This window comes from Castor canadensis, chromosome 15, assembly GCF_047511655.1.
Source record: "Castor canadensis chromosome 15, mCasCan1.hap1v2, whole genome shotgun sequence".
NCBI classification, from domain to species: Eukaryota; Metazoa; Chordata; class Mammalia; order Rodentia; family Castoridae; genus Castor; species Castor canadensis.
This window is the reverse complement of record NC_133400.1, coordinates 50,259,921-50,274,802: the sequence shown is the minus strand read 5'-3', so window position 1 is coordinate 50,274,802 and position 14,882 is coordinate 50,259,921. Positions and strand designations below refer to the sequence as shown.

The following is a 14,882-nucleotide window of genomic DNA, read 5'->3' as shown; positions in this document are numbered from 1 at the left end:
ATTTTCAGAGTATATGATCATGATTTTGATGCTTGGTGGAGGGTTTATTGAAATATGAATCACTCTATTTTATCTTTTATCTCCATTTCAAACAAGTAGATTGGATTAGAGCTTATGTCCTAACAATAAATTGGCATAAAATCAGAGAAAGAAGGAAAAAGAAAATGAGTAGAGAAAAGCATTCAGTTCCTCTTCTGGAGAGATGCAAGTCAGTTCTGGGATCTGATTCTGGGGAGGAAAGGGAGAAAGGAAGGGACAGAGCCTATTGGAAGGAATGAATGGAATTCAGGTGAACAGGTGAACAATGATATCTACATACTGTGGGCCAAGCACTTACATATGGGATATGTGGAATTCTGCATGAGCCTTTAGACTCTCCTGTGTAGTTCACCAAACAGAGGCCCAGAGGCATTGCAAAAGCCTCCCCTGCACTCCCTGACCTTGACAGCCAGATGGTAAGAAACAGCTATTCAGATAAATGAGGTTTAGTGCACTTGCCTTTGTGACAAGATTAGTTCTATATACAGTGCTTTAATTGCTAGGTCATTTGACTGCTGGTCCTATAAAAGTAAATGAAAGGGAGGATAGGGACAGTCTGTCTTCATTGCACCTTGTCCAAGTTTCCTTTCATCCCTAGGTGAGAAAACTTAAAATTTTCCTCTTCATTATAGAGGCAGCTCCTTCAGAAGAACATCAGAAATACTGACGGTGAGCATTTCCATTGTGGGTTGATGAGACTTGGGTTCTAGAGGCTGGCTCTGTGGGAAGATGACTGGAACTGATAAATTCCCATTCTTAACTAAGAGGCTGCTTTCCCCTGAGTACATTTGCTCAGACATTTCTAACACATGGAGAGCCTCCATTTGCTCTCTAGAAGTATGATTTCTACATCTTGGCCAAGTTACTCATTTCAGCTGTGGAAGTCTGATTTTGTGCTCCAACACCTTCCACACTAACACAAAGAAAAACCCCTCCTGAAAATTCTACTGAGGGAAGGTAGGCTGTGTTCCACAGGGTACCTTGATGACAGAAATAGCATGGTTTTCGTTTTTGGATTCCCCCAAAGTTACATTTGGCACAAAGCCAGGGCTTGATAAATTCTCACTTGCTAAATGAATGAATGGACAACACTGTCTGGTGTTTGGACTGCTAGATTTGAAGCCCGAGCACCACAGCTCTGACCCCTTTCTTCCCAATTGGACTCTTTGCAGTGTGTCATAGGAGTCACCATGCCCCAGTCCTCCACCTGGAAGAGTCTCTTCATCATATGTGTCTTTACCACCTTTGTTTTCGGCAGTGTGGGTAAGAATAAACAAATGACCCTTTTCTCCTAAAGATGGGAAGAATGAGGTTGGCAATAGCGTCCTTGGACTGTAGGACAAATGATCCATCCAGCACTCCAAGGACAGTTTCGTAGCACCTTGATTCCTAGGAATGTTTGCTCAATAGTTTTCATTCTTGAATTACTTTTTAAACAATGTTTATTTCTTCTTTGTAGGGGCTTATACATGTACACACTGCTTTAATGAAACATGTAATTCTAATTCACAGTCTTGTGAAACTTCTCAAGGCTGCTTCAGCTACAAGCAGGAATTTTATGTATCAGGTAAGCCACATCAGCCACCCTGCCTGTGCTAAAGGCACTCAGGAAAGATGGAGAAGGTATTTAGAGTGAGGGGGTTGCTTTGCTCAGAAATTTGATGTAGCTTTTTTATCCTTTTATGGATTCCTTACATAATGTCTGACCAGGATGGGGCTCGGAGTGTGGTGGGAGGTAGTGGGGGTGGAGCACTGTGCCAAATGCAGACACTTCAGAGGCAGAGCTAGTAGGTGGTCCTGGTTCCTACATCAACCTCATGGGGGCCATTAGGAAATGGCATTTCTTTTTGGGTGCTAGAGATCAAACCCATGATTTCACATATGCTAGGCAAATGCTCTACCTCTGGACATTTCCTTTCTAACAAATTGTTGCTCTATTGGTTTGTTCTATGAAGCAGACCAACAGAGAAGTACTCTTTTTTTGGTGGTGCTGGGGTTTGAACTTAGGGCCTCAAGCTTGCTAAGCAGCATGGGTCTTTACCACAACCCACTTCACCAGCCCTTTTTTGTGTTGGGTATTTTTGAGGTAGGGTCTCACAAACTATTTGCCTCAGCTGACTTCGAATCATGATCTTCCTGATCTCTGCCTCCTAAGAAGCTAGGATTATAGGTGTGTACCACCAATGCCCAGGTAGAAGAACTCTTTTGGAGAAGTATAAAAACTAAAGAGAAAGAAAGGTGACACAGAATCCTTTAATACTGGCTGGCCATTTGAATACTGCTCTCTCTATAACTCAGAAAGAAAGTTTTCCTTGGGGTTTGATTTCGTGCAGGGATGTCTTCAGACTTTATCCAGGAGAAAGGCTGTTCTTCAAATAAGTGTGCTCAACTGAGCTTCTCAGCAACACTGGGGAATGAACGGACTTTTGTGTATGACCACCGATGCTGCCAAGCCGAGCAATGTAACAAACAGGACTTCCAATGTAAGTGCCTTTCTCTGCTGCTGAGATGCCCAGTGGTTTTGCTTGCCTATTGTCCCCCTTTCTCTGCAGCTCTCCTTGGGAAAGGTCAGGGTCAGCTATAAACCCCTCTCCTGCTTGGGGGACTGAATGACAGCTGGTTGGCAAGATTTGTTCCAGGGGATTTTCTCTAATCTAAGTAGATTTAAATTCTTTGCTCTTCCACTCCAACTGAGACTTTCCTTACTCCTATAATTCCTCACTCTTGTTTTTGTTGAGATGGGGTCTTGCTATGTTTCCCAGGCTGGTCTTGAATTCCTGGGTTCAAGCAATCCTCTGTCTCAGCCACACAAGTAGTAGTAGCTGGGACTACAGGTGTGTGCCACTGCACCTGGCCAATTCCTCACCCTTTTTTTTTTGTGGTATTGAGGCTTGTACTCAGGGCTTGCACATTGAGCCACTCCACCAGTCCTTTTTTGTGAAGGTTTTTTTGAGTTAGGGTCTCATGAACTATTTGGCTTTGAACTGCAATCCTCTTGATATCTTCCTCTTGAATAGCTAGGATTATAGGCATGAGCCACCAGCACCCAGTAATCCTCACTCTTTTAACAGCATCTTTTTAGGCCACAAGTTACTTTCTTTTCCATTAGCTAGGCATTTTTGTTTACCCAAGGCAGGGAGGGATAATTGATTAAATGGGAGAATTACAGTGAATTTCTGTGATTACATTTGCCCACCTAATACCTACTCCCTCTTCTCTCCTTTCATTCCATTCTAGTTAAAAATTGTTTTAGAGGAATTATGAAAGAACCATGATATTGGCAGGGGAGATGGTAGTAATACTCTTAGCTGTTTTTTTCTGCCTATTCCTCAAGATAAAAACTTTTCTCTTTTCATTCAGTGTCTCAGAAGCCCTCAAACCCCAATGGCATTGAATGTCCTGCCTGCTATACTGAGAATGACATGTTCTGTGACTCAGTTCTGCTGAAATGCACAGGAGCAGAGACAAAATGTGTTGAGGTTATTGGCACAGGTATGAATATTTCCTTAAGCATTTTGGTGTTTATATTCTTAAAGTACCTTTTAAGAAGTATATTAGCCATAGATAACGGTGTAACTAATTATGCCAAAAGTTAGTAGCTTAAAGCAACAAACATTTATTATTTAAGAGCATTTGTCAATCAGAAATCTAGGAATTGTATTGCTGGATGGTTCTGGCCTGGGTTGTGTCAAGAGATTTGCCATCAAATTGTCATTTGGGGCTATGGTCATTCAGACGGAGATTCTGTTTCCAAGCTATCTCATGGTTTTTTGTGAAACTCAATTTCTCTTCATGTGAACCTCTTCATAGGCTGCCTGGGTGTCCTCTTGACCTATCAGCTACTTTCCATCAGAAAAAGTGGTATGAGACAGAATGAGGGGAGAACTGTAGATTTTTAATAGTCTAATGTCAGAAGTGACATATTTCAGCTTGTATCCTGTTGGTCATACAGACTAACCCTGATACAACATAGGAGGGAGCTACCCAATGGCATCATTACTAGGAGATGAGAGCTATTGGGGGGCCATGTAGAGGCTGACTTTCATATATAGAAAATGGGGTGGTACTGGGCCATGTGGTTGGTTATATATGCAAGGTTTGGAGAAAGAAATTTTCCAGAAGAGAAGAGGAGAAGAGAAGGGAGGAAAGGGGAGGAGAGATGAGAACACAATTGCTTTCCATAAAAGAGACTGAGGTTTGGGGCACATGCATTGCCATGATGTCCCAGAATGGGATCTTGGCTCATTGGCAATGAAGGGGATGGCAAAAATTTAGCTCTGCATATTATCATCACTACCATTATTGCTATTACCAAAACCCCATGATTAAGCACTAAATTTTTGCATGGTGTAACTCTGAACTTAGTAAAAAATTTTTTGTTTTCCTGAGTAGACGTAAAGTTTATAGTCGTGGGAAATGACACATATTCAGATAGGAATTGGAAAAACAACTATAGTATTTTTCTTTCTGTACTATACAGCTAGAGGAGGGCATTGGCAAGTCTTTTCTAATCAACATTAAAACTTTAATGGAATTAGTGGTATTTTAGGAGCTAAATAAATGATGAGATTGAAGACAAGTTGTGCTTTTATTTTTAAGAGGATTTTGAAGGAAGGTCTGAGACTAGCCTGCAAGAGTCCATTGTCTAGATGAGTTGAGATGACTGAGGAAAATGGAAGGTCACATAGAATACAATGGGATAGTCTTCTACTCCAGATTACCATGAGAAGTATAGACATGAATGAATTTTCGCAGCATTATTCTCCCAAGGAACTCAGAGCCCTTGCAAGAAGGGATTTTCTTGCAAGATCCCTTGAAGAATATCTATAATGTTTTCCTTTTGTTTCCCCAAGGAAGCAAAGCCAAGGAAAAGGACAGGTACCATAGGAGGATTTTAGCTAAATACCCAAGGCCCTATATCTAGCCTCCTTCCCTTCATTCTATTGCATACTCAGAGTCTTCAGTCTTAGTGTTGAATCTAAGGCAGCAGTATTCTTTTAAGGTTCTTCAGAGGGGAAATAAGGCTTAACCTCTACATGAAGCTGGAACTATAGCTCAGGTTTCTCATGCATAAGGCAAAAGTCTTGTATTCTGGAGGCATTCTGAATACCTTTTACTTTCCCAAAGGAAGCAGATAAGTTGATCCAAGGGTGAGAGATAAAACTAACTTATAGATCTTTCTTTTCACAGTGGCTATAAATGGAATTTCTTACTTATCATTGTTTGGAATGGGCTGTGCAACTGAAACTGCCTGCAACTTGAGGAATGTGACTGTAGTGAGAGACACCAAAATCCATACTTACTGTACAGGTGCCACCAATGGGACCCCCCCAATGATGCCCATCTTCTCACCAATTCTGACTAGTTTCTTTCTGTTGAAAGTCTTGCTTTAATCATTTAGGCACTGGCAAACTGACAATTCTATGAATCTAAAAATGTTGGAGTACATGGATAGCTCCCTTCTGCACCATGGAAAAATGAAAAAAACCTGATGCTTGCATAAATATATATGTGATTACTTATTTGTACTTTTGTTTAAAAATTGTATTCATTGTCTAATAGTTTCTTTCTTCATTCCACATAGCACATTTCAGAGAAAGTCTGGTATCTATAAGAGATTAAGATGTTTATGTATCTGTAAGAATCCCTATGATCCCACCCTTGTTACATATACATATACATATCCTCAACCATACATTCTTGGACACATCTCTTTTCTGATATTTTTAATCCTGAATTTCCCATTGCCAAGGAAAATGATTCTGAATGAATAATTTAGGGACCAAGGAGGTAACTTTTCCATGTTTATTGATGTATCAGGTACAAATGACTCTCCCCCACCTCAGAACCAAGAGTGTGAAATTCTTTCTACGACTCTGGATGTCCCTGCTTTCTCAAGAGGGATGGGCACTGGGATATAGACAAAGGTTTTCTGTGAAGGTAGTTTTAAACATTAAGTTTAAAGGATGAAGATACATGCACCAAGAACCCAGAAAACACATGGCAGAATTTGGGACTATGGTAGCTATTGCTATATTTCCTAAGATGCCTGAGAAGAGGTGGTGGTGGGGGGTGTCAGGAGAGAAAGAGTCTTTAAACCACCCAAACTTGTACCATGTCCTTATGGTACTGATCCCACAAGTAGCTCTGCTAAAATGGAACCATTGGTTTTCCAGATTCATTTTCCTAGAGGGTTCAGCTCACCTCCTGAAGGTACATGAAAGGTAAGAGCACCCTTGTAGGCATTTCTTATTTGAGGGTTTGTAAAACCAGGACGACTATCTGCTCAGGTCAGGCCATGACAATTTTCTTACGAGTATGTTTCTTTTCATTCTTGGCACAAGCAACATCACATCTCTCAGCTCTCTTTGAAGTCCTTTGAGGGCTGAAGGAAGAACTTTTCTCCAGGTTCGGTCCATGGAATACTTTCACCCATGATCCTGCATACTCTTTCTGCACCTATTGATTGTTGGGAGAGGACTTTGTGCTCCAGATGAGGGCTGAGTTTCAATATGAGAGAAGACAAGACCTTAAGTTACTATTTGGAGCAGATTCACCTAAAATATTGTCCTAACCAGAACTGTGTATGTGTGGACCATGGTGTGGCCAAAAAAAATTATTGTGTTGATATACTGAAATATTAAGATTTTGGGTTATCATATTAGCTTGTTTTGACTAATCCATCTTAATTGCAATTAAAGGATCAGAGACCCAAAAAGCAGAGATCAGCCTAAAGGGCTCGATTGTTCTTTGCCATCTAAGAAATGAAGTCTTTAATCATACCCTGAAACTGATGAGTTATTCCTGCCCTTTACCTGAAAGTGAGGATTTGCATTTTCTTGAATAGCTCATGGTGAGTCTAGAACAAACCTCGTTCACTTGGCTTCTGATCCAGGAAAGGAGGAAGGCTTCTTTTAGCCAGGGCTCCATCATCAAGAATAAGTGAACATCACAGTGGGAAGGTACTTTGACTCCTTTCACTGATTTTCCCAAAGCGGAAACTGTAGAACTGTGGTGACAGCTAAATCCCAACTCTCTACTTCATTTTTATCAGGAAGGGAAGGCAGCTATGCTAACCACTATACCACCAACGCCTCACTATCAGGAAGGGAAAAATTGCTCTTTTTCTTTAATGGAAACAGAAAGAAGAAATATACATTTGAAAAACATAGAATGTTCAAGAACTTGCAGATTGTGTTTAGTTGGGACATGTAACATTTGCTGAGAGATTTATGCTCAAGAGCTCTATAAAGAATTATTTCCACCCCCTTTTACAGATAAGGAAATACACAGAGAATGAGATTAGCTAAATTGTCCTTCTTGTAGATGGCAGAGTTGAGATTTTGAATCTAATCTGTCTGTAGGTAAAAGACTCAAGATGTCCAGTTTACTAGTTGTAGAAATTTAAAATTAATGACCACCATTATTTGTTTAGCATTTATAACATGTATTAGTTTTCTGTTGCTTCCATAAAAATTACTACAAATATTGGTGGCTTAAGAAAACACAAATTGATTTATTCCTTTACAGTTCTTGAGGTGAGAGTCTGAAATGAATTTCATTCAGCTAAAGGTAACCACAAGGCTGTTTCCTTATGTTTACTCTTAGGGGAACATCTATTTCTTTGTCTTTATTAGCTTTTAGTGCCACCTGTATTCCTTTATTCATAACTTCCCTCCTACATGTTTAAAGTATATCACCTTACTCTCTGCTTCTGTCATCAGTTTTCTTTTTTGTTTGATGCTGATTCCTTCTTTTTCCTTTCATGAAGACCACTGTCATTATACTGGGCTCATGCAGATAATCTAGGATAATTTTCCCATCTCAAGATCCTTACTCAAACCTGTAAACTGTGTTTCACCATATAAGATGACATCCACAGGTTGGAGAGTAGGATATGAACTTATTTGGAAGATAATATTCAGCCTATCACATTATATGTAAGATTTTTTGAACATTTTGTTAATAAAAATTATTCATAAATGAGAAATGTTGGAACTCTTTTTTGAGAGTTTTGGGAGCAGTTCTGGAGAGGGTCCTGTACCAGGAAACTCACTTAGGGCTGTGATCACCTTTGAGAGAGAATTTAGCTCATACAAATTATGTTAGATTATCAGGGGGAAACAAACCTTTGAGAGAGATTTATTACAGGAATCTTTCTGTAAGGAACACTGGACATTAAGGATGGTGTCCTATAAGAAATCTAATAAAAACATGGAAGCATTCTTCTAGTGTCTCCTGATGAAAACAAGAGTGTGCTCTATAATTTAGACCATTGGTCTAAGAAGCTGGTGTAATTCAGTGTGCTTTGGGGCCTAAACTGATGAAGGAAGGAGATACTCTTAAGTGTGGCCGCCTCAGATAGATGCTGTTCTTCCTTCTCCACACACAGAGGATGAAGATGGCAGCAAACATCGGGCTCCTTCTCACCACTCTTGCACCCTTTTTGGGAGGTGTGTCTACAATAAAGGCATAGAGTTCTCTCAATCCCAGTCCTGATCTTTTTCAACTCTGTGGAGATGGTACACCCAACACCCAGTCCCAAAGCTATTCTGGTGTTTGTACCTTTTATCTCCACTCCAGGTAGGGAGTGTCTAACCAGACACCAGACATGCAAACTCATGTCTAACACTAGAATCCCACCACCCCTTCTTTGTGGCCACCATGTCCATCTCTCATTTTGAGATGCTTACCTTCTGACTTCTCAGTTCTTGAATTTGTGAAGGCCAGAGTGCCTCTTTGGTACAGTGCCTCACTTGTCCTACTTCTCCCTTCTCTATGCTCCCCATGTGCTCAGCTATGTCACTCTATTCTCCTATGTAGCATTTCCGCTCATTTGCCTACTCTCCTTTCCCAATCCCTGGCTGCCTCAGGTCTGATTTTCTCTGCACTTGCTTATTCTGCTTAGGCATTTGGAAGCATTCTATTATTTGTATAATGCTGGGCCTCTGTAATACCGCCTTACAGAGCTCAGAAAGGCTCCAGTTTCTCCCTTCCCTTTATAGCAATGACTCAGAAGTTGTCTTTGCTGAAAAGTACTGACTTTCCACTTAGGCCTGTGAATGCCTAGGGAGTAGCTAAAAGCAGGAGAAAGCTTGGAAACTGCCTTCATTTTGTGTCTGTCTCCCTTATGTTAAAATTTTTGGACAGATTCCTTCTCAGCTCTGCACATAGGAATGTTAATTACTTAGGGGGTGTCTGTCTAAAACCTGATGATACAAGGATAATTAGCCCTTTAACCTAACCTATCTCAACCTCTGTAAGACTGAAGGCACAAAAACAAGAGTGAGTAAGGTACTTTTCTGCCAGCTTTTACAATGGCTCATTCCAGACCCCTAAAAGACTGCTGGAAGTCTCCAGTCTTTGTCACAAACCTTCAGTGACCTTAGATTCTATGAAGTGAAGCCTCACAGCCCCATGATGAGATCTCCCCCATGGAGGAAGAATCATCTCAAGCATCGACATTCCACAATTCCTTATTCCTTCAAGCAATAAGGGTTTCTCCAGAGCTATCTTGCAGAGCCAGAACTTCAATAGTGACCAACTAGAGTCCAATGACCAAGACTGCTTAACTATTCAGATCTCTTATCCCTGACCCAATTCTTCCTGTATTCAAACCTAAAGCTCATGTTAATGCCCTGAAGATGGGCTGAGATGTTTGATCTCTTTTTTTTTCCAATATGGCTATATGGATTAATTATTTTCTTGTTTCCATTATTACTTTTCTGTTTGATTTCTGGGGTGACTGGTCAGACATAATTTTTCAAGTTAAGCCTTTGAGCTATAACTCCTATAATACTGTCTCTATGGGACTCTCCTCAGGGAAAAAGCCCAGACATTCAAATCCTACCTCAGGTTTCCTTCCTGGGCATCTGAAGAAGCAGGGGTTAGGGCTTACCTACTCAGAACCCACCAATTATTCTCACGCTGCTCTAGGCTTACCCACATGCACACAGTAGTGCAGACCATGAAAAACACAAGCTCCTTCCTCAGGAGCTAATGCCCAGAGAACCATGATAGGGTTATATGTAATTTAATTCCATGGAATTCTAAGCACACACAGTTAGCAAGGTAGGGACAGTTCAGGAAGGGAAAGGAAATACATTGCTTCATTGTGGTAAACTGAGGCACAGTTTTAAGGACAGCTGTATATGCAAAAGGATCCTGCTCCTGTACAGAATGGAAAATGACTAAATAGTAAAGCCTCTTGGGAACCACAAATTAAAACAGAGTGTGAGCTGGGCACAGTGGTATTTGCTTGTCATTCCAAGCTATAATGCAACAGGCTGAAATAGCGAAGATTATGGTTCCAGGACAGCCCTTGCAAAATAGTTTGTGAGACCCTATCCTAAAGGAAAAAAGACCCCAAAAAACTGGGCATTGTGGTGTGTGCTGTCACTCCAGTGACCGCAACAAGTTTAAAATAGGAGGATCGCTATTAAATAGGTTAGCCTGTGCAAAAAGAAGGACTTTATTGCCAAACTACACTGAGTTGAAAGGGTTGGAGGCATGGATCAAGCAGTAGAGTACCTCTCTAGCAAGCATGAAGACCTGAGTTCAAACCCTGATATTGCTAGAAACAAACAAACCAGAGGGTGTAGGGATGGGAGGCCTTTTATGAGGAAACCCTTAGAGAAAGAATGAGGAATCCTGTGCTTCTAAACAGAAACCCTGCTCTCCTTCTAAAAAGCTTTGTTTCTCACAGTTCCAGAGACTGGAATTCTGGGACCAAGATGCCAGTAGGGTTGTTTTTGCTAAAGTCTTTCCTTGGCTTGTAGATGGCCATCCTTGTGCTGTGTCCTTACAGGGCCTTCCCTGTGTATATGTTTGTGTTCTAATCTCCTTTTTATAGGAGAGCAATCATATTGGGTTAGAGCCTGCTAAAATGACCTCATTTTAATTAAAATATCTCTTTAAAGTTCCTACCTCCATCCACTACTCTTTTCTCTGATAATGAAGGTTAGGATTTCAACATCTGAATTTGGGAATGTGTATGCAGTTTAACTTCTAACAAAGGATTATCGTGGAAACAAATTTACACAATGAGGGAGGCTTTCCTGATACTGTTCCAGTATAAATTGAACAATGCAGTGTCAGATTCTGAGGCTTTCCTGATACTGTTCCAGTATAAATTGAATAACACACTGTCAGATTCTTAGTATAAGTTCAACAGATAGAAGCCATTTTTATTATTCTTCTCTTCTTTCTCATCTGTATCATCTTCTCATTTCTTTTCTCACCCAATTTTCCTTTTATTTTTCAACTAATTATCACACAGTCTCACTAATCTTCTTTCCTTAAACTTTTTTCTCTTCTGTGATAAGCAAGCTCAATGTCTTTGAGGTGGGCCCATGACTCTTTTACCATGTGTCAGAGAAAGATACCTCCAGCCCTAATACATCCAAATCTATATGAAATGACAAAAAATACAAAAGGGAAGAAAAGACACATACATACATACATTCACATAGAGAGACATGAACAGACAGTGAGAAACCAAAGTTACAGAGACCCACAAAGACAGGGAAGAAGGCAGACAAAAACAACAGAGAAAAATGGGAATAAAATTTTATTAAGGAATGTCTCCATCTTGTGGCCACTCACAGTGCAACTACTAATTAAGCCAAATTGTGTCCTTTGTTCACTCCACCCATCCACACTTCCATGCATTCACCCCTTCATAGAATGAACATCCTTCAGTGGTTCTGCACCTGTGAGAGCTCACCTGTGTGGTCTCTGTTCAGCTTTGTCAGTTGAACTTGGTGTTGATAAGAACTGCTAAGACCACCCCCATAGGTTAACAATGGATGTCCACAGTGGTGGGGAAGGTTGTTGGACTCTTCAGTGGTGATGGCTGCTAAGTTCCTCCCAATCTCTTTTACTCCCACAGAGGAAGTTGTGTTGAGGATATCATTCTTGGCACTGAGTCTTGCTTTGGTGCTACTTATGGTGGTGGTGGTGTTGGTGTCTGGTGAGTTCCACCTGAGCAGTGGCCTCATTGCTGAGACCTGAAGCACTGGCGTGTGTGTGTGGAGGGATTATGGCTATGGGACCCACAGTGTAATGATAATGGTGCTAGAGTCCCATTACTGTGCAGGTAACATTGTATGAGGTGTGGGTGATTGTGAAGCAGCTGGGGAGCCGAGTAGGGGAGCACAGGCATGCATAGTTAGAGCTGCTGGGATTGGGAACCTGGAGCAGGGTGTAGACTAGCTCCTTACAGTGACTGAGCTGCACTGGCAGCTCAAGTAGGCTGTGAGAAATCTTGGCTTTGGTCCCTGTAATGCAAACGAGCTTGTTATGACAATGGCAATGCATGTTTGAGATGTGGGCAAGAGCAGTGGAACTTTAGAGCCTACTTCTGGGGTATGGACACTTGTGACGTGGTAGCAGCTTAGGGTCAGGCACACATGAGGCTGAGAGACGTGACAGATCTTCTTTTGAAATGGCTCAATAGCAGGGAGCTGAGGGGTGTTTAGTTCCATCTCTTTCTCTGGGGTTTCCTGGCAGATACAGTTGTTGGTTAGTCAGTGGCAAAAAATGTCTTCTGGTGTTAATTCCTGGGGACCACAGTGGCTCTGATATAGGCTGATACTGATAGTCTATGCCATTCTTTGTTCTTAGCTGTCTCCTGGTATCTAAATTGTGTGGATCTCACCAGTGATTCTTTCAGTATGGATATTCTCCACTTTTGTGCCCAACTCTATTGCTGCAGATTCATTAATGGGCTTTGGGATGCCTCAAAAGCTATTTTGATTTGTGAATAGTTACATTTTGTGTTTTATTCTGCCATTTTGCTGATGTGACTTTCCTGATTGACTTTGAAACAAAAGCAAACCAATTTCAAAACTGAATTAAGTAATTCTAATAACTCCTGTGTTCATTCTGTATTATTATAATAGTGATATGTAAAGTGGCTATAAAACTATGAAACATTAAAATATGTATTGATGTTGATAAATTTAAGGTTTTTCAATTTTGTAATAGACCTTTCAATATGAAACAAGATTCATGTTAAAAGTGTGTAAACTGTTGGTGGGAATGTAGACTAGTACAACCACTCTGGAAAAAAATTTGGAGGCTACTTAAAAAGCTAGACATGGATCTACCATTTGATCCAGTAATACCACTCTTGGGGATATACCCAAAAGACTGTGACACAGGTTACTCCAGAGGCGCCTGCACACCCATGTTTATTGCGGCACTATTCACAATAGCCAAGTTATGGAAACAGCCAAGATGCCCCACCTCTGACAAATGGATTAAGAAAATGTGGTATCTATACACAATGGAATTCTATGCAGCCATGAAGAAGAACGAAATGTTATCATTCGCTGGTAAATGGATGGAATTGGAGAACATCATTCTGAGTGAGGTTAGCCTGGCCCAAAAGACCAAAAATCGTATGTTCTCCCTCATATGTGGACATTAGATCAAGGGCAAACACAAGGGGATTGGACTATGAGCACATGATAAAAGCTTTAGCACACAAGGGAGGGGTGAGGATAGGTAAGACACCTAAAAAATTAGCTAGCATTTGTTGCCCTTCACGCAGAGAAACTAAAGCAGATACCTTAAAGCAACTGAGGCCAATAGGAAAAGGAGAACAGGTACTAGAGAAAAGGTTAGATCAAAAAGAATTAACCTAGAAGGTAACACCCACACACAGGAAATCAATGTGAGTCAATGCCCTATATAGCTATCCTTATCTCAACCAGCAAAAACCCTTGTTCCTTCCTATTATTGCTTATACTCTCTCTACAACAAAATTAGAAATAAGGGCAAAATAGTTTCTGCTGGGTATTGAGGCGGGGGAGAGGGAGGGGGCGGAGTGGGTGGTAAGGGAGGGGGTGGGGGCAGGGGGGAGAAATGAACCAAGCCTTGTATGCACATATGAATAATAGAAAAATGAAAAAAAAGTGTGTAAAGTCATTATTATTGCTTTGTCTTATGAAAAGTTTCAATTTTAATGTAAATTCTCATGTCTGTTTAGCAAGATTGCAAGAAAGCTTTTCTTTTTTTTTGGAGGTTAAAATTTAGATTATATCTTTGCAGTGTAATATCAGTAAGAAAACAAATTACCATCTGTCATGACAGAAATTAATTTAATCACATTTAGCTAAACTTTTCCTTTGACAGATGTGAAAGTTTAGAAAGTAGCTAGGTCATAGTTTGATCTTTTGAGGTCATGAATGGACATTTCTTCACAAATTTGAAAGTCTTTTGAGAAAAAACATACTAATTTTTTCAGCGTTGTATTTCATGACTCATCCAAAGCTGAAGAAGAGTACTTGCAATTTTTCAAACTTTGTATCAATTAATATTTGATATTATTAGAGATGTCTGCACCATACTTGGTTGCCTTAATTGAAGGTTCTCACTTCATGTAAAATAATCATTTTGCTCTTTTCCTCATATCTCAGTTATTTTTTTGTAAACAACAACTGAAAATTGGAATCACCTGTGTTGGGGAAGAGTAGTGACTAAAACAAGCAAAAAATAAAAACAGGGATGTGATAGTGGTGGTAAAGCCAGACATAACCCAGAGCTATTGATTCTGAATTTCTGACAGGGGCCTGGGACAAGCATTGTAATTTAAAGTTTCCTAGTGATTATAGTGAGCAGTTAGGGGTGAGAACCATTGATGCAGATTTTGGACAATCTCTCCAGTACACCCAAGATAACAGTTTTCCACCATAGAGCAGACCTGTGCTCAGCTCAAACTGTTCAGTGTGTTACCTACGTGTAGTACTTTCTATCACTCTTAAAAAGGCTAAGTCAGGCATATCTATTTACTCATATCTTCTTTACCACTATCCCCGCTACTGTTAATCTCAATGACT

At 40.4% G+C, this 14,882-nt stretch overlaps 1 protein-coding gene across 1 annotated transcript; it reads left to right on the top strand.

Moving 5' to 3' along the window:
* Positions 1-606: 606 nt before the first annotated feature.
* On the top strand, positions 607-5,547 carry LOC109685332 (protein RoBo-1-like). Its single transcript, XM_074055384.1, has 6 exons — positions 607-708; positions 1,212-1,302; positions 1,499-1,606; positions 2,373-2,522; positions 3,400-3,531; positions 5,230-5,547. The coding sequence occupies exons 2-6, from the start codon at positions 1,230-1,232 to the stop codon at positions 5,430-5,432; spliced, it is 666 nt and encodes a 221-aa protein (XP_073911485.1). The 5' UTR covers positions 607-708; positions 1,212-1,229; the 3' UTR covers positions 5,433-5,547.
* The last annotated feature ends 9,335 nt before the right edge of the window (positions 5,548-14,882 follow it).

What these genes read in the sequence shown, in the direction of transcription:
- LOC109685332 (XM_074055384.1), top strand. Translation starts at nt 1,230, where the DNA reads ATGCCCCAGTCCTCCACCTGGAAGAGTCTCTTCATCATATGTGTCTTT. An exon ending in CTTTGTTTTCGGCAGTGTGG is followed by an intron (nt 1,303 to 1,498) that starts GTAAGAATAAAC and finishes TCTTCTTTGTAG; the next exon opens with GGGCTTATACATGTACACAC. An exon ending in GCAGGAATTTTATGTATCAG is followed by an intron (nt 1,607 to 2,372) that starts GTAAGCCACATC and finishes GATTTCGTGCAG; the next exon opens with GGATGTCTTCAGACTTTATC.